Genomic DNA, 26,335 nt, shown 5'->3' on the forward strand with positions numbered 1-26,335 from the left:
GGTTTTTTTTGATAAAAATAAAATTAATTTCGTCTAAATTCATTTTTTATCGAAAAAAATTCCCAATTTAAACAATTTACAATCAAAAAACTATTTTTTTCGATTTTTTAAGCATTTTTATATAATTTTCGAAAATAATTTACAAAATTTCTGATTTCTTTTAATAAAAAAATCGATTTAGGTAAAATTAAATCGATGTTTTTATTAAAAGACAACTAAAATCAAGAAAATACATTACGAAAAACATTTAAAAAGTCTATAAATTCAAAAATAAATCCAAAAAAAAACGTTTTTTTCCGCAATAATTTGGTTTTTTTGATAAATAATTTTGTCTAAATTCATTTTTTATTGAAAAAAACTCCCAATTAAAACAATTTACAACCAAAAAAACTATTTTTTCCGATTTTTTAAACATTTTTATATATTTTTAGAAATGAATTTTCGAAATTCCTGATTTCTTTTGTTAAAAAAATCGATTTAGGTAAAATTAATTCAATGTTTTTATTAAAATACAACTAAAATCAATAAAATACATTACGAAAACCATTTAACAGAATCTATAAAATCAAAAATAAATCCAAAAAAACGTTTTTTTCCGTGATAATTTGGTTTTTTTTGATAAAAATAAAATTAATTTCGTCTAAATTCATTTTTTATCGAAAAAAATTCCCAATTTAAACAATTTACAATCAAAAAACTATTTTTTTCGATTTTTTAAGCATTTTTCTATATTTTTCGAAATGAATTTCCAAAATTTCTGATTTCTTTTGATAAAAAAATCGATTTAGGTAAAATTAAATCGATATTTTTATTAAAATACAACTAAAAACAGGAAAATACATCACGAAAAACATTTAAAAAGTCTATAAAATCAAAAAAATTAGTTTTTTCCGTAATAATTTATTTTTTCCGATAATTTCTCGAAAAATAAACATAAAAAATTCGATTTTTTTTTTTCAAATTTCTATCAATTCACATTCTCTCGAATTCCTAGTTTGATATAGTCCGCGGACGACGAATCGACCCCACCTGAATCGAGCGCCATCGTCGACGCAGAATGATCCGTCGGAGGTTAACCTGGTGCACGGAATCCGAAGCCAAAACGAAACAAAACTATTGCGAGAGAAAATTGCGCGAGAACCGGTCCAGTGTGGTTTAGTGTTTGCGTGATTTACTCAAGTGTAAAAACCCCCTTTTCCCCCCGAAATCGGATAACTACTAAACGAAATTAGGTAAAAAATCAAATCAAATTACTTCATCTAAACATCACCGTAGGTACCAAACAGATTTTTATCGTAATTCGTCATTTAGTTAGAACGTAATTGAAATTTCGTTGTTTCAAAAAAGAAATCGTGAGAAAAACTAATTTAAATACCAAACTAACCATTTTTTAACAACCAAACTTCTATTTAACCGCATTATTTTTTATACTTAAGTTTTCAAAACTTTAATTAACAAATTTTCTATAAAACAATGATGCTGATAGTTAGAAAATCGCCATTTTGATTCCTCTTTATCCGTACACCCGATTCGTTACTTAAAATACAACATATACGAGGCGAATTAAAAAGATATATCGTAAAATTGATTTAAAATAATAAATTACTGTAATAGTCCGGTAATTTTAGTTATTTTAAACCCCAATTGTACGTATATTTATTAAAATATTGTGTAAAAACGACGTTTGTATCGAAATCTTCTTGTTTAATTACCAAAACTTGAACTTTCTCGATCAATATTCTGCTAATCATTTTTGTTTTCAATACGGAGCTTTCCAGTTGCACCAGGTCCACCTCAACGTCATTCAATCGACGAAAACGTGTTTCCACCAATTAACACGCGTTTCCCGATTGAATGACACCAAATTTATCTCGCGCAGAATTCCTCCGGATCCTCCACGAGCAGTTTGAGCAAACGAAGCCCAAAATTTTGCTTTTTATGTAAATCACGTGATATTTGCGTGATCGTACGTGTTTGTTTTCAAAGAAGAAAACTGTTGACAGTTGACAGGGACTTTATATGAATTTGCATATGGCTGCCATCTGACATATAAATTTACAATTGAAAAAACTGTTTTTTTGACTTTTTAGGCCTTTTTATATATTTTTCGACATGTATTTTCAAAATTTCTGATTTCTTTTAATAAAAAAATCGATTTAGGTAAAATTTAATCGATGTTTTTATCAAAAGACAACTAAAATCAAGAAAATACATTACGAAAAACATTTAAAAAGTATATAAAATCGAAAATAAATCCAAAAAAAACGTTTTTTTCCGTGATAATTTGGTTTTTTTTGATTAAAAATAAGATTAATTTTGTCTAAATTTATTTTTTATTGAAAAAAACTCCCAATTTAAACAATTTACGACCGAAAAAAACTATTTTTTTCGATTTTTTAAGCATTTTTATATATTTTTCGAAATGAATTTTCAAAATTTCTGATTTCTTTTAATAAAAAAATCGATTTAGGTAAAATTAAATCGATGTTTTTATTAAAAGACAACTAAAATCAAGAAAATACATTACGAAAAACATTTAAAAAGTATATAAAATCGAAAATAAATCCAAAAAAACGTTTTTTTCCGTGATAATTTGGTTTTTTTTTATAAAAATGGAATTAATTTTGTCTAAATTCATTTTTTATCGAAAAAAACTCCCAATTTAAATAATTTACAACTAAAAAAACAATTTTTTTCGATTTTTTAAGTCTTTTTATATATTTTCCGAAATGAATTTCCAAAATTTCTGATTTCTTTTGATAAAAAAATCGATTTAGGTAAAATTAAATCGATGTTTTTATTAAAAAACAACTAAAATCAAGAAAATACATTACGAAAAACATTTAAAAATCTATAAAATCGAAAATAAATCCAAAAAAAGGTTTTCCCGTGATAATTTGGTTTTTTTGATAAAAATAAGATTAATTTTGTCTAAATTTATTTTTTATTGAAAAAAACTCCCAATTTAGACAATTTACGACCGAAAAAAACTATTTTTTTCGATTTTTAAAGCATTTTTATATATTTTTAGAAATGAATTTTCAAAATTTCAGATTTCTTTTAATAAAAAAATCGATTTAGGTAAAATTAAATCGATGTTTTTATCAAAAGACAACTAAAATCAATAAAATACATTACGAAAAACATTTAAAAATCTATAAAATCGAAAATAAATCCAAAAAAAGGTTTTTCCCGTGATAATTTGGTTTTTTTGATAAAAATAAGATTAATTTTGTCTAAATTTATTTTTTATTGAAAAAAACTCCCAATTTAGACAATTTACAACCAAAAAAACTATTTTTTTCGATTTTTTAAGCTTTTTTATATATTTTTCGAAATTAATTTTCGAAATTTATGATTTCTTTTGATAAAAAAATCGATTTAGGTAAAATTAAATCGATGTTTTTATTAAAAAACAACTAAAATCAAGAAAATACATTACGAAAAACATTTAAAAATCTATAAAATCGAAAATAAATCCAAAAAAAGGTTTTCCCGTGATAATTTGGTTTTTTTTGATAAAAATAAGATTAATTTTGTCTAAATTTATTTTTTATTGAAAAAAACTCCCAATTTAGACAATTTACGACCGAAAAAAACTATTTTTTTCGATTTTTAAAGCATTTTTATATATTTTTAGAAATGAATTTTCAAAATTTCAGATTTCTTTTAATAAAAAAATCGATTTAGGTAAAATTAAATCGATGTTTTTATTAAAAAACAACTAAAATCAAGAAAATACATTACGAAAAACATTTAAAAATCTATAAAATCGAAAATAAATCCAAAAAAAGGTTTTTTCCCGTGATAATTTGGTTTTTTTTGATAAAAATAAGATTAATTTTGTCTAAATTTATTTTTTATTGAAAAAAACTCCCAATTTAGACAATTTACAACCAAAAAAACTATTTTTTTTCGATTTTTTAAGCTTTTTTATATATTTTTCGAAATTAATTTTCGAAATTTATGATTTCTTTTGATAAAAAAATCGATTTAGGTAAAATTAAATCGATGTTTTTATTAAAAAACAACTAAAATCAAGAAAATACATTACGAAAAACATTTAAAAATCTATAAAATCGAAAATAAATCCAAAAAAAGGTTTTCCCGTGATAATTTGGTTTTTTTGATAAAAATAAGATTAATTTTGTCTAAATTTATTTTTTATTGAAAAAAACTCCCAATTTAGACAATTTACGACCGAAAAAAACTATTTTTTTCGATTTTTAAAGCATTTTTATATATTTTTAGAAATGAATTTTCAAAATTTCAGATTTCTTTTAATAAAAAAATCGATTTAGGTAAAATTAAATCGATGTTTTTATCAAAAGACAACTAAAATCAATAAAATACATCACGAAAAACATTTAAAAAGTCTATAAAATCAAAAATAAATCCAAAAAAAACGTTTTTTTCGTGATAATTTGGTTTTTTTTTGATTAAAAATAAGATTAATTTTGTCTAAATTTATTTTTGATTGAAAAAAACTCCCAATTTAGACAATTTACAACCAAAAAAACTATTTTTTTCGATTTTTTAAGCTTTTTTATATATTTTTCGAAATTAATTTTCGAAATTTCTGATTTCTTTTAATAAAAAAATCGATTTAGGTAAAATTAAATCGATGTTTTTATCAAAAGACAACTAAAATCAATAAAATACATCACGAAAAACATTTAAAAAGTCTATAAAATCAAAAATAAATCCAAAAAAAACGTTTTTTTTCGTGATAATTTGGTTTTTTTTGATTAAAAATAAGATTAATTTTGTCTAAATTTATTTTTGATTGAAAAAAACTCCCAATTTAGACAATTTACAACCAAAAAAACTATTTTTTTCGATTTTTTAAGCTTTTTTATATATTTTTCGAAATTAATTTTCGAAATTTCTGATTTCTTTTAATAAAAAAATCGATTTAGGTAAAATTAAATCGATGTTTTCATTAAAATACACCTAAAATCAAGAAAATACTTCACGAAAAACATTTAAAAAGTCTATAAAATCAAAAATAAATCCAAAAAAAACGTTTTTTTCGTGATAATTTGGTTTTTTTTGATTAAAAATAAGATTAATTTTGTCTAAATTTATTTTTGATTGAAAAATGAAATGAATTTTCAAAATTTCTGATTTCAGATTTAGGTAAAATTAAATCGATGTTTTTATCAAAAGACAACTAAAATCAAGAAAATACATCACGAAAAGGGACTTTATATACAACGCCCTCTAGTATTAACGTCACTAATTAAATTTATTACAATTCAATATATTTTGTGTTGCTAGACGAAAAATATTTCAAACAACATCAAGTTTATTATTAACAATATATAAATAAGCAAAAAAACCAACGAAAAAACACGCAGTAAAATTCGCAAATCCAATACAAACTAATACCAAAACTTTTTAGTGACTAAAAGAAAACAATGGTTAAATCGAATCGTTTGAATCACAGCAATACGTCGTCCATTATCATTTTTCAATCTTAAAAGATTTTAACAGTCGATACGAAAGGTAACCTTCGCGTTTCTCGGCCAACTCGATAGCTCATTAAACACAAACGCCAAACTAGGCAACAGCGCACGATACGAACAACGGAATGTCGAATATTAGTACGGGCGATTAGTTGAGACAACGAACCGCATGTTTGAATTCGATTACAGAATGTTTTATGTTTTCCCGTGATTTCATACGGCGTACAGGGTAACAGAAAAAGTCTTCCAACATTCGGAAGCGTCTTATCGCCATATTGGAAACATAAGTTGGGTTAGAAACTTCGAGATTTTTTTATTTAAACAAATTGACGGTAGTACTGCGGTTAACAAAGCCTGCAACTAATTACACAAATTATTAACGACTGATTTGTACAATGTGTTAAATAAAATTCAAGGTGAACGAATGTGGTGACTAACACGCTCGGTTCTTTGGAACTGAACACACCTAAAAATAAACGGAATGTCATACTAAAATCAAAATATACCAGGAAACATTCGTAATACATCGATGTACTTAATGATTAATCCAATTGATGATTAGATGTTTGAATCTTCGTTTTTTTAACAAAATAGCGTTATTGTACGTTGATACATAACCTCAAAAAGATAAAACTAGTACAATTGAGGTTATGTCATGTTATTGGTCAATTTTGAGGTTAATTTTCGTCGTATAGACAAGAAATTGGTGATTTGGAATGGTATTCAAAGGCCCACATAAAAAAAATGGTTTGTGGGGTATTTAAACCATTAACCACGCATTTAGATCGACAGGACTGTTGTTCGAATTCCTTTTTAGCGGGATAGGACAATTATTTGATGTAGATCGTGTTGCTGAACGATTTTTGCGGGGATTTCAAAAATTTGTGTACAAAAATGTCGTATCGAAACAACTGGTCCGGGTATTTCTTGCGTAATATCTTTTGCTTTATTTAAAACTAGTTTTGCAAGAAGTTGTTTCGTAAAAAATTGAAAAAAGCAGCAACATATGGTCGGATATGTGTGTGGGATATTTTTATTAAAATACAACTAAAATCAGGAAAATACTTCACGAAAAACATTTAAAAAGTCTATAAAATCAAAAATAAATCCAAAAAAAACGTTTTTTTCCGTCATAATTTGGTTTTTTTTATTAAAAATAAGATTAATTTTGTCTAAATTTATTTTTTATTGAAAAAAACTCCCAATTTAGACAATTTACAACCAAAAAAAACTATTTTTTTTCGATTTTTTAAGCATTTTTATATATTTTTCGAAATGAATTTCCAAAATTTCTGATTTCTCTTGATAAAAAAATCGATTTAGGTAAAATTAAATCGATATTTTTATTAAAATACAACTAAAATCAGGAAAATACATTACGAAAAACATTTAAAAAGTCTATAAAATCAAAAATAAATCCAAAAAAAACGTTTTTTTCCGTCATAATTTGGTTTTTTTATTAAAAATAAGATTAATTTTGTCTAAATTTATTTTTTATTGAAAAAAACTCCCAATTTAGACAATTTACAATCAAAAAAACTATTTTTTTCGATTTTTTAAGCATTTTTATATATTTTTCGAAATGAATTTCCAAAATTTCTGATTTATTTTGATAAAAAAATCGATTTAGGTAAAATTAAATCGATGTTTCTATTAAAAGTCAACTAAAATCAATAAAATACATCACGAAAAACATTTAAAAAGTCTATAAAATCAAAAATAAATCCAAAAAAATGTTTTTCCCGTAATAATTTGGTTTTTTTTTTATTAAAACTAAGATTAATTTTGTCTAAATTTATTTTTTATTGAAAAAAACTCCCAATTTAGACAATTTACAATCAAAAAAACTATTTTTTTCGATTTTTTAAGCATTTTTATATATTTTTCGAAATGAATTTCCAAAATTTCTGATTTATTTTGATAAAAAAATCGATTTAGGTAAAATTAAATCGATGTTTCTATTAAAAGTCAACTAAAATCAATAAAATACATCAAGAAAAACATTTAAAAAGTCTATAAAATCAAAAATAAATCCAAAAAAAACGTTTTTCCCGTAATAATTTGGTTTTTTTTTATTAAAAATAAGATTAATTTTGTCTAAATTTATTTTTTATTGAAAAAAACTCCCAATTTAGACAATTTACAATCAAAAAAACTATTTTTTTCGATTTTTTAAGCATTTTTCTATATTTTTTGAAATGAATTTCCAAAATTTCTGATTTCTTTTGATAAAAAAATCGTTTTAAGTAAAATTAAATCGATGTTTTCATTAAAATACACCTAAAATCAAGAAAATACTTCACGAAAAACATTTAAAAAGTCTATAAAATCAAAAATAAATCCAAAAAAACGTTTTTTCCGTGATAATTTGGTCCGGGTATTTCTTTCGTAATATCTTTTGCTTTATTTAAAACTAGTTTCGCAAGAAGTTGTTTCGTAAATAATTGAAAAAAGCGACAACATATGGTCGGATATGTGTGTGGGATTCTAGTTATGAAGTATGTATACAGAGTGTGCGTAAAATCAAGTTTTTATCCGTTGATTTGTGAAAAAATGGTTCGAAGTTTGTTTTATATCCGGGAATTATCGGGATTAACCAGGATCATACGCGAGGAAACTCATAACAACAAGGATTTAATGAGATAAAAATGTTTTAGTTTATTTCACGGACTATTCGACGTTTTTTATGTCTCATGGTTAACAGGTACGTTAATACCTGTTCGGAATGAAAAATACGAAGACGTATAATCACGTAGGTCGTCGATATACAAGTTTATTATCGAAAACAAAATGAATTTTGAGTTATTATATACTGATAGTCTCGACGAAACTAATAATCAGAAAAAAAAATCTTTTTATCGATATTTTCGAGCAGATTTTCTCGAATTTTTAACCAAATTTTGTTCTTTTAGAATGTTGTTTACATATTTTGTATTTTTTTGCCAAAATTTCGCAAACTGATTCCCAATTTTCCCGCTAGAGCCTTTTGAATTCTTTAAAACGCTTTTTTATAGGGGGTACGTTCGATTCATTCCATAATTACCTCCAAATAGCGACATTTTGGAATATTAAATATTCGAAACGTCAAAATCGAAATAAATCGATACGTCGACGACGTCTTCGACAATTTTCTTTCCGATTTTCCATACTTGGAACTTAATTTTTAATATGTAATGTCATAATCGATATATCTGACAGCTGTCAAATTATTTCGAACATTCTCAGTCGAGGCACGACATTTCATCGATTAAATTACTCGAAATTAGTTTATTATCTATCGATTTATTCAACAGTGTGTACAAATATATCGTTTATTGGATATTTGGACAATTTTCTTTCCGATTTTCCATACTTGGAACTTAACTTTTAATATGTAATGTCATAATCGATATATCTGACAGCTGTCAAATTATTTCGAACATTCTCAGTCGAGGCACGACATTTCATCGATTAAATTACACGAAATTAGTTTTTTATCTATCGATTTATTCAATCGTATGTACAAATATATCGTTTATTGGATATTTGGACAATTTTCTTTCCGATTTTCCATACTTGGAACTTAATTTTTAATATGTAATGTCATAATCGATATATCTGACAGCTGTCAAATTATTTCGAACATTCTCAGTCGAGGCACGACATTTCATCGATTAAATTACACGAAACAAGTTTTTTATCTATCGATTTATTCAATCGTATGTACAAATATATCGTTTATTGGATATTTGGACAATTTTCTTTCCGATTTTCCATACTTGGAACTTAATTTTTAATATGTAATGTCATAATCGATATATCTGACAGCTGTCAAATTATTTCGAACATTCTCAGTCGAGGCACGACATTTCATCGATTAAATTACTCGAAACTAGTTTTTTATCTATCGATTTATTCAATCGTATGTACAAATATATCGTTTATTGGATATTTGGACAATTTTCTTTCCGATTTTCCATACTTGGAACTTAATTTTTAATATGTAATGTCATAATCGATATATCTGACAGCTGTCAAATTATTTCGAACATTCTCAGTCGAGGCACGACATTTCATCGATTAAATTACACGAAACAAGTTTTTTATCTATCGATTTATTCAATCGTATGTACAAATATATTATTTATTGGATAATATGCATTGCATAATATATTATTGAAAAAAAAATGAAAGTTAGTTATGGCGAATATAAACGAACCATCGACCTTATTTTTAGCGATGAATTCCGATTACTTTCTCTTCTACTACGTCGATATAATAATCAGTGGCGTACTAATACGCTATTAATTAATAAAAATTCAATATAATCATTCCGTTTTAATTCATTTTTCATATAAATTGTTTCTTTCTAATAGAATTACGATGTAGTTCGATTCTGTGTATCGAATATCGCCTTGTTTGTCCTCGTAGACTTTATTTTCGACATAACCTCAAATTTATTAAATTTGTGTAACAGATTTTTCAGTAAAAAGGCTTCTTTAATCAAAATATATGATATTTTAAGAAAATAATCGACTTTTGTTGTAAAAACATTCGCGTTTCATATTCAGTACAAACAATTGCCGCGCGGGTCGCCGTCCCGTCTACAACGTTTGCTGTTGGGCGAGAATTGTCGAAAAATGCACGTTTATCAAGATTTTATTTACTTTTTGACTCAATTTTAGAGTTTATTACGATTTTAACTATGGAATTGAAGTCGCCCACGTTTTAAAATACGAAACATACTTTTGCCAAGGATAACTGCTTAACTGTTGAGTATTTTCTTAGTTACCTTCTCTTATATATGACAACCGGTCTTAATTAACGTGATACGTGTCGACATTTTGTTATTAGTGCAGACATTTAAGCTCAAAATGGTGTCGAACCTCCCGGATTCTCGGATTTAAATGAAAATTTAAAATTGAGCTCATCAAGATCTATACGATCGCTAGGGGTGCAAATTGTGTTTAAGGGGTGAAAATCACGTATTGTATAATAGAAAATTTATATATTTCGATGTATCAACCCTTAAAAATCCTTAAAAACTACCCTTTAATATAAAAAAAGTTTTTTAACGATTTAAAACGTTGAAATTTCGTTTTTACTGTGAAAAATTCATAATATTTTAATAAATCTTTATTATTCAACCCTTGAAAAACTACCCCTTTGTAGAGAATGAAATAAAAATGAATCTAACGACTGCCAACTTTTAGATTTTGCGCGTTATTTTTGATATAAAAGTTTTTTCTTTCTATTTGAAGTAATTTTTAATTTTCTATATCCTATCAACCCTTAAAAACCACCCTTTTACCAAGATTATAAGTAAATCATCTCTCGGTATTCTTAAATGTACTTAAAGGCAACTTAGAATCAACAGAAAAAATCCGCGCGCTAAAATTTGAAATTTTTTCGTATTTTATAATTCACAAAAAAAATTTCAAATTTTTGTTTTTTATGTAACTCCATTAATTTTGAAGTTATCACATCCTACAAAAAACCATTTTAAAGGTAATTTTCAGGGCTACAAGTCTATGTATGATAGAAGGGCTTGAAACCTTCCGCGTTTTATTAATAAAGGGTGAAAGGGTTCGGGATCAGCAATTTTGGCACTATAATGATAAATTAATTTGGTTATAACTCCGTCAATTTTTATGCTACAAAAAAAATAAAAAAAGAAAAATAATCGTCATGAAAAATGCTTTAATTTGACTGGTTATTTATTTTTGTATCTCTTATAGTTATAGAGAAAAAATGGGGAGAAACAAAATTTTTGGAAAAATTTAAAAAATATATTATTTAAAGCTGATTTTTTTCAAAATTATGCATTTCTAATCAGCCAAATTTTCAGATGTCGTAAATAACATCCAAATAAAGTATTTGGTACAAGGAAAAAGTTTAATTTTGATTTTCAATGCAATGGCATTAGTTTTAGTACAATTTTTTTTTATTTTTAACTATTTTACATCATATCTCATTAAAATTTTAGTCGAAACGACTTTTATCAGTAGTCATTCGAAAGGTCTTTTTAAGCTCTTCAAAAAGTATTTCAAGACTTTTTGTTAAAAAATACACCCTTTTCCAGTTATTTGAGGTTAAATACTCAATTACGTAAAACAAAATCTATTCAAATATCTATAACTTGCTTTAGGTAAAACATTAAATTCTTAAAATATAGTTTAATTTCTTTGTTTTTTTATAAGCTTCATTTTTGTTCATAACAATTTTTTCGATAAAACGCACCATTACAGAGTTATACGTAAAAAACTATTAAAAAAATCAGTTTTTTAACGAAATTTTTCAATTACGCATAACTCAAAAACTATTAATCTGGCGAAAAATTTTCATACGACATTTTTTACTTTAAATACACTAATATTTCGATTTCCGGGGTTATTTTTGGTAAAAAAAATTCCACCCCCGAAAAGGGGTGGTATCCCCCCCCCCGGAGGGGGTTACACGCTTCGGCACCGTGTAGATCTCGTTTTTTGGATACACACCTATCATCTGTGAAAATTTCAAATAAATCGGCGCCGCATTAAAGAAACTACGAGATAAAGTGACGGATGGCTCTACGCTCTATGCTCAAACATCTCAAATCGCGATTATATTTTGACAGGTGTTGCCCGCCGTCGAATTAGAAGAAAATAACAGGCGTAAAAACGATAATATACAACGCGTTGCCTGCAAAAAAAATTTTTATTCAACTTATCATATTTTAATCGGAACTTTTTGACCTACCTGTATATTTATCCTTATTAAAAATGATGTTTTTCGTTAATTTTCTACGTTTTTATACGATTTTTTATATTATTTAACGTTTTTTTATAGTTTTAGTGATTCATTACTCTTTTTGTCGAGATATCGAGATGTCTGTCCTATATAAACAATATTCGAATCATCAGGAACGTCGTAAAATTTGTTTCTTCGGCGTTTTTTATCCATTAAACGTTTAAATAAAGTCCTTTATGTGATATTAAACTATAATAATGATTAGTTTGAGTCTAGTTTTTGTTCGAACCGACTTTTGAGTTATCGTACGCTTTTGTTAAACAAACAGCGATGTACCATTCGAATTCAACCGTTCTACGTTGCTCTAACGCTCTAATTTTCCGTAAAAAACCAATTAAATTCGCGCGAGCTTAGATTCGGCTCGTGGCGAATCGAGTCGAGCTTGTTTCGAACGATTATTAAATTATACAGTACGGATCAAGGATAAATCTTTTCGACGGCCGATTATCAATTAAATTTCGAACGTACGCGATGGGAACTGAAGCCCGAACGCGCCTTTAACCTACAGTGCGTCCCATAACGAACGGTTAACGCGCAGCGTCGATGTTTTCGGACGACAATTAATCAGATGATTTGTTTCAGATGAATTTCAATCAGTTGCGATGGATTTACATCGTATCGTTGATAAAATTCGCGTCCGGCCAATCGAATTACGCGGATCAAGCGAACAACGTCGCCTACCGAGGAGAAGGCCTCCCCGAAGAAGGCATCCTCGATGGGAAAGTTACCAAATTGGACGATCTGAGTCCGGTGATATTTCTGAATAGAACCAAAGCCGCGTTAAATTGCGCCGCCGGAACCATGCAAATAGAATTGAAATTCGGCGACAGATTTTATGGGATCGCTTACGCGCAATTCGACAGGAATTCGGCGTGCAGAGTGTTCGGCAAAGGCGATTTGAGCTACAAGTTGGAGCTGCCTCTCAAAGGATGCGGCACCAAACAGGTAAATAAAATGAAATACTAGGTTATCAGTGGGAGATTTTCGAACGTTTTGATTGGTTAGGGTCCTCAAAGGGTGTTTACCAACAATATAGTGGTTCGCTTCCATCCTGGTTTCGAAATCGACGGGGACGAAATCATCACCATAGTTTGTAGGTATCCTCCGCCGATTACGCCTGTGCCCGCGCCGCTACCACAAATTGTGTAAGTTTTTACTACCTATTGAAGGAATCGATTGAATTATTATTGAATTTTTTAGACCCGAAGCTCCGGTCAGCGCCCTGCCGGCGCCGCTGAAAGGCTTCCAAATATTGTTGATCATCTGCGGGATTCTGTTCTTGTCTTTGATGCTGTTAGGTTTGGGTTGTTCTTATTATTGTTTGAGAAGACAGCCGCTTACCGTCATAAGACAACCTTTTTCCACGTTAGGAAGCGGTTCGGAAATCACCAAAATATCGAGGAGTTCGTTAGGTGAGTGGTTTCGAAATTGGACTGTGAGTCCCCGTTTAGATTGTCTAGATTCTGAAAATGCGATTTTAGATTTAGAAAACGATTTTCGAGTACTGTTTTATGGATATTTTTTCGAAAAATTGCTTATAAAGCCCCTAGAACTGGTCGCGAAGTCCAAAAATGTGTTTAAAGAAAAACATGAATATTCGTTTTTTTTTTTATAAACTGTGACTTGATGAAAAGTAAAAGAACGTAGATATCGCAAGAATTACACCAAAAGGCAGCCAAATTTTTCTTTAAACTCTGGTTTTAGTTTTTGGTGGAAAAGAACGGGGTGTGTCCCACGACGAGTTAAAACCATCTGTATATGGGGAAATACTTATGGTAGAATCATGAAAATTTCTATATTTAGGTTTTCGGATACGATCTTTTTAATTACAATATTTTCAAAAATGACCGACTTCCGGTTCTACCGGAAGTCGACTGTAACTTTGTTATTTTAAATAGAACACCCTGTATATTAATACATTTTTGAATTTTACATAAAATTTTAGTATACTTTTGTCTAAAAACTTTTTCCGAAAAATACATACTTTTTGAGTTATTGAGTTTTTTATAAAAAATTTAACCGTTGCAGACCCTTATAAATTATTTTTTTACGAAAATACCCTTGAGGATATGAAAATGATTTCTATTCGGGTGTATTTAGCAAGATCAGACGTATTTGAATCTATATTAAAAAATTTCTAATTTTATACATGGTGTGTATAAAAAGTGTTCAAAGTTTAACTTCATAAATATCAAATTTCTTCATTTTTTTAAATAGAACCACCCGGTTTTTTCTATTTTAATACATTCAGAGGTTAAAAATAAGACAAATTCATGTATGCTGTCCTATAGCTAAATCTTATCGTTAACCAGATATTAAATGTTTTCTGTAAATTTCTAGAGAAGAAATTTGATATTTATGAAGTTAAATTTTGAACACTTTTTATACACACCCTGTATAAAATGAGGAATTTTCCAACATAGATACGAATACGTATGACCTTGCTAAAAACAACCGGATAGAAACCATTTTCATATCTTTAAGGGTGTTCTCGTAAAAAAATAATTTATAAGGGTCTGAAACGGTAAAATTTTTTACAAAAACATTAATAACTAAAAAATTGTGCGTTTTTCGAAAAAAGTTTTTAGACAAAAGTTTACTAAAATTTAACGTAAAACTCAAAAATGTATCAATATACAGGGTGTTCTATTTAAAATAACAAAGTTACAGTCGACTTCCGGTTATACCGGAAGTCCGCCATTTTTGAAAATATTTTAGTTGAAAAGATCGTATTCGAATACCTAATTATAGGAATTTTCATGATTCTACCATAAGTATTCCGCCATATACAGATAGTTTTAACTCGTCGTTTGGGACACACCCTGTATACTAAAACTATTCCACCAACATATAACAATGCAAAATTAAAATTAAGAAACAAACTTTTTAGATTTTCGGTTTCAATTTTGATTTTAGTAAAAAATTATTCGAAAAATAAGAAAATTATTCCACCAAAACATATCTGGAAAAATAAAACTCGACAAAATTGTTTTTAACATTCGATTTTAGTTTCGATTTTGGTGGAAAAGTAAAGGGAAATATATACCGAAACTATTCCACCAACATAAACGATGCAAAATTAAAATTAAGAAACAAACTTTTTAGATTTTCGGGTTCACTTTTGATTTTAGTAAAAAATAACGCGAAATATAACAAAATTATTCCACCAAAAGATATCTAGAAAAATAAAACTCGAAGAAATTGTTTTTAAAAACAGGTTTTTGTTTCGATTTTGGTGGAAAAGTAAAGGGAAATATATACCGAAACTATTCCACCAACATACGACGATGCAAAATTAAAATTAAGAAAAAAACTTTTTAGATTTTCGGTTTCAATTTTGATTTTAGTAAAAAATTATTCGAAAAATAACAAAATTATTCCACCAAAAGATATCTGAAAAAATAAAACTCGACAAAATTGTTTTTAAAATCCGATTTTATTTTCGATTTTGGTGGAAAAGTAAAGGGAAATATATACCGAAACTATTCCACCAACATACGACGATGCAAAATTAAAATTAAGAAAAAAACTTTTTAGATTTTCGGTTTCAATTTTGATTTTAGTAAAAAATTATTCGAAAAATAACAAAATTATTCCACCAAAAGATATCTAGAAAAATAAAACTCGACGAAATCGTTTTTAAAATCCGATTTTAGTTTCGATTTTGGTGGAAAAGTAAAGGGAAATATATACCGAAACTATTCCACCAACATACAACGATGCAAAATCAAAATTGAGGGATAAACTTTTCAGATTTTCGGGTTCAATTTTGATTTTAGTGAAAAATTACTCGAAAAATAACAAAATTATTCCACCAAAAGATATCTAGAAAAATAAAACTCGACGAAATCGTTTTTAAAATCCGATTTTATTTTCGATTTTGGTGGAAAAGTAAAGGGAAATATATACCGAAACTATTCCACCAACATACGACGATGCAAAATTAAAATTAAGAAAAAAACTTTTTAGATTTTCGGTTTCAATTTTGATTTTAGTAAAAAATTATTCGAAAAATAACAAAATTATTCCACCAAAAGATATCTAGAAAAATAAAACTCGACGAAATCGTTTTTAAAATCCGATTTTAGTTTCGATTTTGGTGGAAAAGTAAAGGGAAATATATACCGAAACTATTCCACCAACATACAACGATGCAAAATCAAAATTGAGGGATAAACTTTTCAGATTTTCGGGTTCAATTTTGATTTTAGTGAAAAATTACTCGAAAAATAACAAAATTATTCCACCAAAAGATATCTGAAAAAATAAAACTCGACAAAATTGTTTTTAAAATCCGATTTTATTTTCGATTTTGGTGGAAAAGTAAAGGGAAATATATACCGAAACTATTCCACCAACATACGACGAAGCAAAATCAAAATTAAGAAAAAAACTTTTTAGATTTTCGGTTTCAATTTTGATTTTAGTAAAAAATTATTCGAAAAATAACAAAATTATTCCACCAAAAGATATCTGGAAAAATAAAACTCGACAAAATTGTTTTTAAAATCCGATTTTATTTTCGATTTTGGTGGAAAAGTAAAGGGAAATATATACCGAAACTATTCCACCAACATACGACGATGCAAAATCAAAATTAAGAAAAAAACTTTTTAGATTTTCGGTTTCAATTTTGATTTTAGTAAAAAATTATTCGAAAAATAACAAAATTATTCCACCAAAAGATATCTAGAAAAATAAAACTCGACGAAATCGTTTTTAAAATCCGATTTTATTTTCGATTTTGGTGGAAAAGTAAAGGGAAATATATACCGAAACTATTCCACCAACATACGACGATGCAAAATTAAAATTAAGAAAAAAACTTTTTAGATTTTCGGTTTCAATTTTGATTTTAGTAAAAAATTATTCGAAAAATAACAAAATTATTCCACCAAAAGATATCTAGAAAAATAAAACTCGACGAAATCGTTTTTAAAATCCGATTTTAGTTTCGATTTTGGTGGAAAAGTAAAGGGAAATATATACCGAAACTATTCCACCAAAAAAACCATTACGAAAAATGAAAATTAACGAAATTGATAATTCGTTAAATAAAAACGTTACAATCAAACATTTACCGATACGAATTCATATTATAGGAAGTCTACCGATGGTGGAAGGTTTAAAAATACCCAGAGCGAATGTTCTACCCTACACGGCGGCCGGTAGCAGCGCCGGAAGCGAAGGTCACCTAATGAGCGACAACTTACCATCAGATTACCCATCCGAATCCCATTCAGAAATCGACGTCGATACAGGCTCACTTCCGGTATCATCCGCCGGAAGTTACGAAAACCAAGCTTACATTCAAGATAACAGCAGCGTCTACAGCGAAGGTTACGGACATACCGTCGAACACCAAATTCAAAACGCCGTCGCCGCACCGGGGACGGTTTCCAGGCTACCGATCGCCGTAAAAGAAGAACCCAAATTCGACATTCAAGTCAAGGTTAAGAAAACACCCCCACCACCTCCCAGCATCTCACTATCGGATACGGAAAGCACCAGAACCGATAAAAACCTTTCCACCATTTTGGAACAACAAGAAAGTATAAGGTATCCATTTTGAATCGGACTAAAAATGGTGGTTTTTGTGTAAATACGTTTTTAAAAAAAAAATTTAGTCGGCGAAATATAAAAAAAAATTTTGGTGGAATATTTAGAGAGCGTATAGACCGATTCTATTCCACCAAAATTTAGTGATTAAAAAAATTTATATTTAATTAACGAAATAATTTTTTTTTTTTTTGAGGAAAAGAAATTATATATATATATATATATATATAGTAAACATTTTTAGATCATTGGATTCGCCGTCTGTTTACGAACGACACCAATTCACTTACGCTCCAGAACTACATCCACCTCCAAAACACGCACAACCGGCTCCCACATACAACAAAATACTTAGGAGACAAATGGAAATGCAAGAAGAACGGTTAGTAGGTTTTCCAAAAACCCCTTTACCAAAAAAATGTCTTCTACGACAGTTATTTGACAACTGACAACTTACTAATACTAGAGCCGCTACTCAACTTCCGAAATACGGCAACGCCGATACGATTACGTCAAATCTGACATTGACATAACGAAATTCGACATTTTTTACGGTTGTAATTTTATTCGTAGATACGTAGCGCCGACGCCGCCGCCGCCGCCGCCGATCGTCCCCAAAAGAGAATACGTCCAAGACGTCACCGATTCGCTGGAACCGCCGATCGCGGTCGTCCACAAACCGGAAATAACTTCCCATATAGTCGACGACGTATTCCTAAAAACCATCACCGAAAAAAAGACCGTAGAAGACATCGAAAGACACAAACGTTTCGTCACCGAATACCATACCAGACCCAAACCGATGGAAAACCAAAAATGGGACGTCACCATAAGGTAAACATCGAAAAAAAATCGATTCGAATACGAAATTCGTTTTTTGTTTTTGTTAGGAATTATCCCGTAGACGTGCCGGAGCCCCCCGAATGGGAAAACTTCTCGGATATATCGTCGGCTTCCGGTATGACGCTCACCCCGAAAATGGAGAGAGCCGCCATGAGTCTACCGCCCAAAAATCTAATAGTCGACGACAAACTCCCTCTGAACGCGCCCGAAATCGTCGCCAACTTGGAGCAATCCTCCGCCCCGAGGTAAATTAACCTAAAATTCCCCGAATATGAAATCGGTAACCTAGTTGGTTTCCAGGTACATTTCGACGACGGAAACCGACGAAAATTATTTATCCGCGTTCGACATAGCTCCGGAAAATCCCCGAGTGCCCAATTGGAATGTACTGATCAGGGTGTTTCGGCCGACGGACAATGAAGAAGGGCCGGTGATAGATAGCGCGGAAACTTTCAATTCGCAATTAACCGCCGCCGATAAAATGAAGTGGAGACAAATAATATCGACGGAATCGACTCTGCGCACTCTGTTGACCGAATGCGTCGTTAGGGAGGATTTCGAAAGGGTCAGAAACGATTCCAGATATTCTAGTCTGTTCGAACCTCCGAAATGGGATATAATCATTCGTATTTTGGCGCCGGCGGATAAACAACCCAAGAATAGAAAGTGGGATAATAGGTATGTAGTTTTTGGTACTTCGAGCCGGGTTTAATCCGGCTCGAAGGACCAGAATGTGTAACTAAAAGTTTGTATTTCTATTAACCAAACAAATATTTTATAAAACACGCGATATATGTCAAATTTCGTTCAATTTGAACGATAATGGGAAGTATACGTGAAATTGCCTTATTTTTCACCCCTGAAAGTATTAAAATATAAAAAAAAACCGGGTGGTTCTATTTAAAAAAATAAAAAAATTGATATTTATGACTTTAAACTTTGAACACTTTTTATACACACCCTGTATATAATTAGAAATTTTTCAATATAGATTCAAATACGTCTAATCTTGCTAAATACACCCGAATAGAAATCATTTTCATATCCTTAAGGGTACTTTCGTAAAAAAATAATTTATAAGGGTCTGCATCGGTCAAATTTTTTACAAAAAACTCAATAACTCAAAAAGTATGTATTTTTCGAAAAAAGTTTTTAGACAAAAGTGTACTAAAATTTTACGTAAAATTTAAAAATGTTTTAATATACAGGGTGTTTCATTTAAAAAAATAAAAAAAATTGATATTTATGTCTTTAAACTTTGAACACTTTTTATACACACCCTGTATATAATTAGAAATTTTTCAATATAGATTCAAATACGTCTAATCTTGCTAAATACACCCGAATAGAAATCATTTTCATATCCTTAAGGGTATTTTCGTAAAAAAATAATTTATAAGGGTCTGCATCGGTTAAATTTTTTATAAAAAACTCAATAACACAAAAAATATGTATTTTTCTGAAAAAGTTTTTAGGCAAAAGTATACTAAAATTTTACGTATAATTCAAAAATGTTTGAATATATAGGGTGTTTCATTTAAAAAAATTAAAAAAATTGATATTTATGTCTTTAAACTTTGAACACTTTTTATACACGCCCTGTATATAATTAGAAATTTTTCAATATAGATTCAAATACGTCTGATCTTGCTCAATACACCCTAATAGAAATCATTTTCATATCCTTAAGGGTATTTTCGTAAAAAAATAATTTATAAGGGTCTGCATCGGTTAAATTTTTTATAAAAAACTCAATAACACAAAAAATATGTATTTTTCTGAAAAAGTTTTTAGGCAAAAGTATACTAAAATTTTACGTATAATTCAAAAATGTTTGAATATATAGGGTGTTTCATTTAAAAAAATTAAAAAAATTGATATTTATGACTTTAAACTTTGAACACTTTTTATACACGCCCTGTATGTAATTAGAAACTTTTCAATATAGATTGAAATACGTCTGATCTTGCTAAATACACCCGAATAGAAATCATTTCCATATCCTTAAGGGTATTTTCGTAAAAAAATAATTTATAAGGGTCTGCATCGGTCAAATTTTTTACAAAAAACTCAATAACTCAAAAAGTATGTATTTTTCGAAAAAAGTTTTTAGACAAAAGTATACTAAAATTTTACGTAGAATTCAAAAATGTTTTAATATACAGGGTGTTTCATTTAAAAAAATAAAAAAAATTGATATTTATGTCTTTAAACTTTGAACACTTTTTATACACACCCTGTATATAATTAGAAATTTTTCAATATAGATTCAAATACGTCTAATCTTGCTAAATACACCCGAATAGAAATCATTTTCATATCCTTAAGGGTACTTTCGTAAAAAAATAATTTATAAGGGTCTGCATCGGTCAAATTTTTTACAAAAAACTCAATAACTCAAAAAGTATGTATTTTTCGAAAAAAGTTTTTAGACAAAAGTGTACTAAAATTTTACGTAAAATTTAAAAATGTTTTAATATACAGGGTGTTTCATTTAAAAAAATAAAAAAAATTGATATTTATGTCTTTAAACTTTGAACACTTTTTATACACACCCTGTATATAATTAGAAATTTTTCAATATAGATTCAAATACGTCTAATCTTGCTAAATACACCCGAATAGAAATCATTTTCATATCCTTAAGGGTATTTTCGTAAAAAAATAATTTATAAGGGTCTGCATCGGTTAAATTTTTTATAAAAAACTCAATAACACAAAAAATATGTATTTTTCTGAAAAAGTTTTTAGGCAAAAGTATACTAAAATTTTACGTATAATTCAAAAATGTTTGAATATATAGGGTGTTTCATTTAAAAAAATTAAAAAAATTGATATTTATGTCTTTAAACTTTGAACACTTTTTATACACGCCCTGTATATAATTAGAAATTTTTCAATATAGATTCAAATACGTCTGATCTTGCTAAATACACCCGAATAGAAATCATTTTCATATCCTTAAGGGTATTTTCGTAAAAAAATAACTTATAAGGGTCTGCATCGGTTAAATTTTTTATAAAAACCTCAATAACTCAAAAAATATGTACTTTTCGAAAAAAGTTTTTAGGCAAAAGTATACTAAAATTTTACGTATAATTCAATAATGTTTGAATATATAGGGTGTTTCATTTAAAAAAATTTAAAAAATTGATATTTATGTCTTTAAACTTTGAACACTTTTTATACACACCCTGTATATAATTAGAAATTTTTAATATAGATTGAAATACGTCTGATCTGACTAAATACACCCGAATAGAAATCATTTTCATATCCTTAAGGGTATTTTCGAAAAAAAATAATTTATAAGGGTCTGCAACGGTTAAATTTTTTATAAAAACCTCAATAACTCAAAAAATATGTACTTTTCGAAAAAAGTTTTTAGACAAAAGTGTACTAAAATTTCACGTAGAATTCAAAAATGTATTAATATACGGGGTGTTTCATTTAAAAAAACAAAGTTGCAGTCGATTTCCGGTAGAACCGGAAGTCGGCCATCTTTGAAAATATTTTAGTTGAAAAGATCGTATCCGAAAACCTAATTATACAAATTTTCATGATTTTACCATAAATATTTTTCCATATACAGAGACTTGTAACTCGTCGTGTCAGATATACTATAATTTTTACTATAATTACACTCTGTATACTATTTTCATAGTTTCCATCCTGTATTAAGAGACGTTATTTCGACAAAAACAGGTTAATAAACAAATTGATTTTTTTAATATATTTGTTTACAAAGATAATAACAATCTATAAGTATTATTTACGAATTGTTGTTTACAAAGGCATTGCACTGAGTTTTGACCTTTTTATCATTTTTTTTTGTGTCCAGATCATGGTATATTTTCTTCTCTTTTATTTTCTTATCGTCATTTTAACGATACAAAATTACACTGCCCAATATCCGAGACTCTCCACGGACAATAGGACTGTCTACTCAACCAAATCTGTCAAACTGTCATCTGACGTCACAAATTACAAGGAATTTTCTTTTTTCCTATTTTTTTTTTTTTGGTACGGCTTCAACCCGAGCTTTATCGATGTCGAAATTCGATTTCTGACAACTCTAAGCAGGCCGGCAATAGTCTGTTACGATTTAAAAACCAAAAAACTATTTAAATCATACGTTGACACCGATACGGAATAAAACACCGAACCACAATGCCGCTAAAACGGAAGCTTTCACAAGATGGCAACTCTGACGTAATTATGACGTCACAAAAGTCAATTGTGTAGGGCGGACGGAAGTAGACTATGCTATTCCCTGTGGAGAATCCTTGGCCGAATATAACCTAACTAATTCTTATGATTATTACAAACATTAATTAAATTAATTTATAGGAGTCGACGTAGCAGTTTACCCACCCTGTACGAATACGATTCGGACGGAGGTAGCTCCGTCCGAACTTTAACGAGAGAACCTCTCGTCTTGCCGCAAAGATCGAGGAAAAATTCTCGATCTAGCTACAGGAGCGAGGCCGATCTCAGATCAATGTCGGAGATGACGGTAGATTTCGGACGAACCGACAACATATCGGAAACGTCCAGTTATTACCCGGACAAAAGGTATTACGAAGATTCCGAAACCGGTCATACTTCTCTAGCTAGATCGTTGAGTCAACCGAGTTTAGCGAGATCGGCTAGCGAATTTACCGAACGATGGATAGCACCTTCTAGATACGACACCGCAAGCGAGTTCACTTCGCCCGAAGGTAACGCAAATACAAATTCTATAAAAATCATTTTAACCGTATAAATAAATGTTTTTATTATTTTTTTTTTTTAAGGTACCCCGAAGTCTCAACGTAGCTCTAGATTCAATCCGCAACGATTAGGCGAACATAGAACCGTCTGGCAAACAAACCAATCGAGTAGTAGTTCCGGACCGCGGGGTATAACTCAAGTTGTATCGCAAGAGTATCGAACTCAAGCTACGAGTAGTTTCGTAGGTCGTGGAAGTCCGCCGAAAGATTGGTTCGCGGATAACGACAGCGAATCAAGTTACAAATAATAAATAGACTCGGTATATTAATAAGATATTATTAAGGTTTGTATTATAACATATAAAGTATAATACACTCATAATTAATTGTTAACTGCCGTTAAACTTGCTGTTTCAATTAAAATTAATTTGTAAATTAAGCTCTACCCTACGAGATCGTTACGAAACGATTTAGAAACCACTTTGTTTTTATGCGCATCATGATGTAAACACTACTACCGATGATTAACTGCGCAGTCGCCATATTGCCTGTCACCAGCTGACCGATTTATATTTATTTACATTCAATGTATAAAATAGTTATGTAAATTAAAACGCATTCATGCACAAATAAAAATACGAATTGTAAAAATATTAGTTTCTATAGATTCTATAGATCTCCTATATTAAATTACTTAACGAATGGAAAAAAGTTTGTGGAGAAATACAACTTAACCTCCAACACGGTGAGTGTTTACAAGTTTATTCTATATTTTTTTAGTGGTTGATTTAACATTGATCAAATATTTATTGTTTGATTAACGAGAATATATCATTTTAAAAAAAGTATCACATTCGTTGCTTAACGTTTCGTTCATAACAATCTTAAAACGAAAAGATTCAAATTCCCGCATTGACTTGATTGGCCTGAAGAATAATATGGCCGACAGCGGGAAAAGCCTCTCATTGGCTGTGGCTATCCGGTTGCGTAAGAACACACCTTGTAGTCTTTACATCATGATTTGCATCTTCAAACTTGGCAACGACCTTGTGAAATGTCAAATTCAATTTCATCTGTTTAAAAATCGTTCGTTGACTTCTAGGCCAGTCAATGATAGTAAAAAAAAAGTGTAAATTACGTAATTATCTCATTTGTATGAAAATTTGATACTTATTCTCAAAACTTACTTTGTACTAAGGGCCGGTTTTTGTCTATTGTGACATTCAGTGTTGCCATATATCATTAAAAACAAACAGTTAATGTCTTTGCTTGTCCTATCACGTCGTTATTTGAGATAATACTTGATAGTCCAGGCGCTGTAGTAAAAATTTTACTAAAACCTTATATTTAAATCAATAGTAATGATTTTTGGTAAACAAGTAGTTTTTAAGGAAAAAAATTGATTTGTGTGCAAAGTGCCGTGAAAAATGGGGAAAACCACCGGTAAAAATTGGTATTTCGTCGAAATTTTGATACAATGGATAGAAACAAGTATTTAGAACGTGAAAATTTCTAAAAAAAAAAGTCACTCATATATTTTTCACGTTGTACAAGTTTGTTTATTGAAATTTTCAACCCCTTCCACGTTATTGACGAAATAATTTCCAAAAATTCAAAAACTGTTGGTACACCAAAAATAATTTTTATGGATTTCACTTCCTGGACTATTTTTTTTTCCTTTAAAAAATAATATTAGTAACTGTAGCTGTGATACGAATTGATCGTATTTTCAAATCTAAGATATTTACCCGGTTTTCCACTTTCCGTGCGGAAACTGTAGAATCGGGTTTTAAAATTTCAAACGGATTTTAATAAGAAACTAATAAAAATTATGAATATCGTCGGATTAAATCGCCAACCACCAAAAATAATTGAATAAAAACAGTTCAAGTGAATTGACACGAAGTGAGGTTAGTTTTAAACAAAATGGCGGTCTGGAACCGCCAAAATCTTTACGATTCGTTCAGACTTTATATCGAAATCCAACGATATTAATTTCTTGTTAATCCGTTTTTTAAAAACCGATATTGACATCGATTTCGTGTTTAATATCGGTTATTATCATAATATGCTCAATATGAGGTGATGGTTGGGATTTTAATTTTCATTTAACGCGAACTTAACATACTCATCAAGGTGCTATTCAATTTCTAAATATATACAAACAATTATGTAAGCTTTTATAACGAATAAATAATTTTTTATAAATCAAACTAGTTTCATTAACTATTCTATAGGGTAAATCAACAACAACGTTTTTACAAGGTGTCGATGATGTTTACACGTAGTTAATCAGATTTTTTGTGGTAACAAATGAAACATGGATCTATAATTTCACTCCTGGATCAAAACGATCATAATCTGAGTGGACTACAATCGATAAATCACTCCCGAAGCGTCCAAAGACAAAACAGTCACTTGGGGATGTTGAGACAATCACAACTCGATGGTTAAATCGAACAATTTGCTTTCTCATCCACAGTATAGACCAGATTTGGCCACCAGCGACAACTGATATCAAAACAATGCTCGTCGGTAAGAAATTTAGGCAAATGAAAAAGCAATTGTTGAAACCGATGGTTATTTTAAGACAAAAGACAATTTTTTCTACAAGCAAGGCATCGAGATGCCTTGGAATGATTGTGTAGGTCTTAAAGGAGATTACATTAATGAATAAAATCGATTTTCGGAAAAAAATGTGTTATAATACGATTTATCGAGTGATTTGTTATGACCCCCCATGAAATATGGATTCTTTATAACTTTAACGTTCCCTTATTCATAAAAATAGACTATGGAGGTTTGTCATTTAAAACTGTCGTCTATTACAACTTTCGACGATTTCTCAACATATTTGCTGCTGAATAAGTAGAAGAAAAACTTTGAAAATCGTTTTTTTAAAGACGTTATCCAAATATTTCACTAAATCAAAGCCTAAAACAACAAAAAATACTCGAATTGTCAGTGTAAAATCGTATTTTGACC

At 29.0% G+C, this 26,335-nt stretch overlaps 1 protein-coding gene across 1 annotated transcript; it reads left to right on the forward strand.

The window, feature by feature from the left end:
* Positions 1–1,009: 1,009 nt before the first annotated feature.
* On the forward strand, positions 1,010–25,558 carry LOC130892447 (uncharacterized). Its single transcript, XM_057797875.1, has 11 exons — positions 1,010–1,232; positions 12,819–13,181; positions 13,242–13,381; positions 13,437–13,648; positions 17,339–17,795; positions 18,040–18,177; positions 18,369–18,629; positions 18,686–18,883; positions 18,939–19,316; positions 22,989–23,359; positions 23,435–25,558. The coding sequence occupies exons 2-11, from the start codon at positions 12,819–12,821 to the stop codon at positions 23,656–23,658; spliced, it is 2,742 nt and encodes a 913-aa protein (XP_057653858.1). The 5' UTR covers positions 1,010–1,232; the 3' UTR covers positions 23,659–25,558.
* Positions 25,559–26,335: the final 777 nt, after the last annotated feature.

Source organism: Diorhabda carinulata, chromosome 4 (genome assembly GCF_026250575.1).
Source record: "Diorhabda carinulata isolate Delta chromosome 4, icDioCari1.1, whole genome shotgun sequence".
NCBI lineage: Eukaryota > Metazoa > Arthropoda > Insecta > Coleoptera > Chrysomelidae > Diorhabda > Diorhabda carinulata.

What these genes read in the sequence shown, in the direction of transcription:
- LOC130892447 (XM_057797875.1), top strand. Translation starts at nt 12,819, where the DNA reads ATGAATTTCAATCAGTTGCGATGGATTTACATCGTATCGTTGATAAAA. An exon ending in GAGCAATCCTCCGCCCCGAG is followed by an intron (nt 18,884 to 18,938) that starts GTAAATTAACCT and finishes GTTGGTTTCCAG; the next exon opens with GTACATTTCGACGACGGAAA. An exon ending in CGAGTTCACTTCGCCCGAAG is followed by an intron (nt 23,360 to 23,434) that starts GTAACGCAAATA and finishes TTTTTTTTTAAG; the next exon opens with GTACCCCGAAGTCTCAACGT.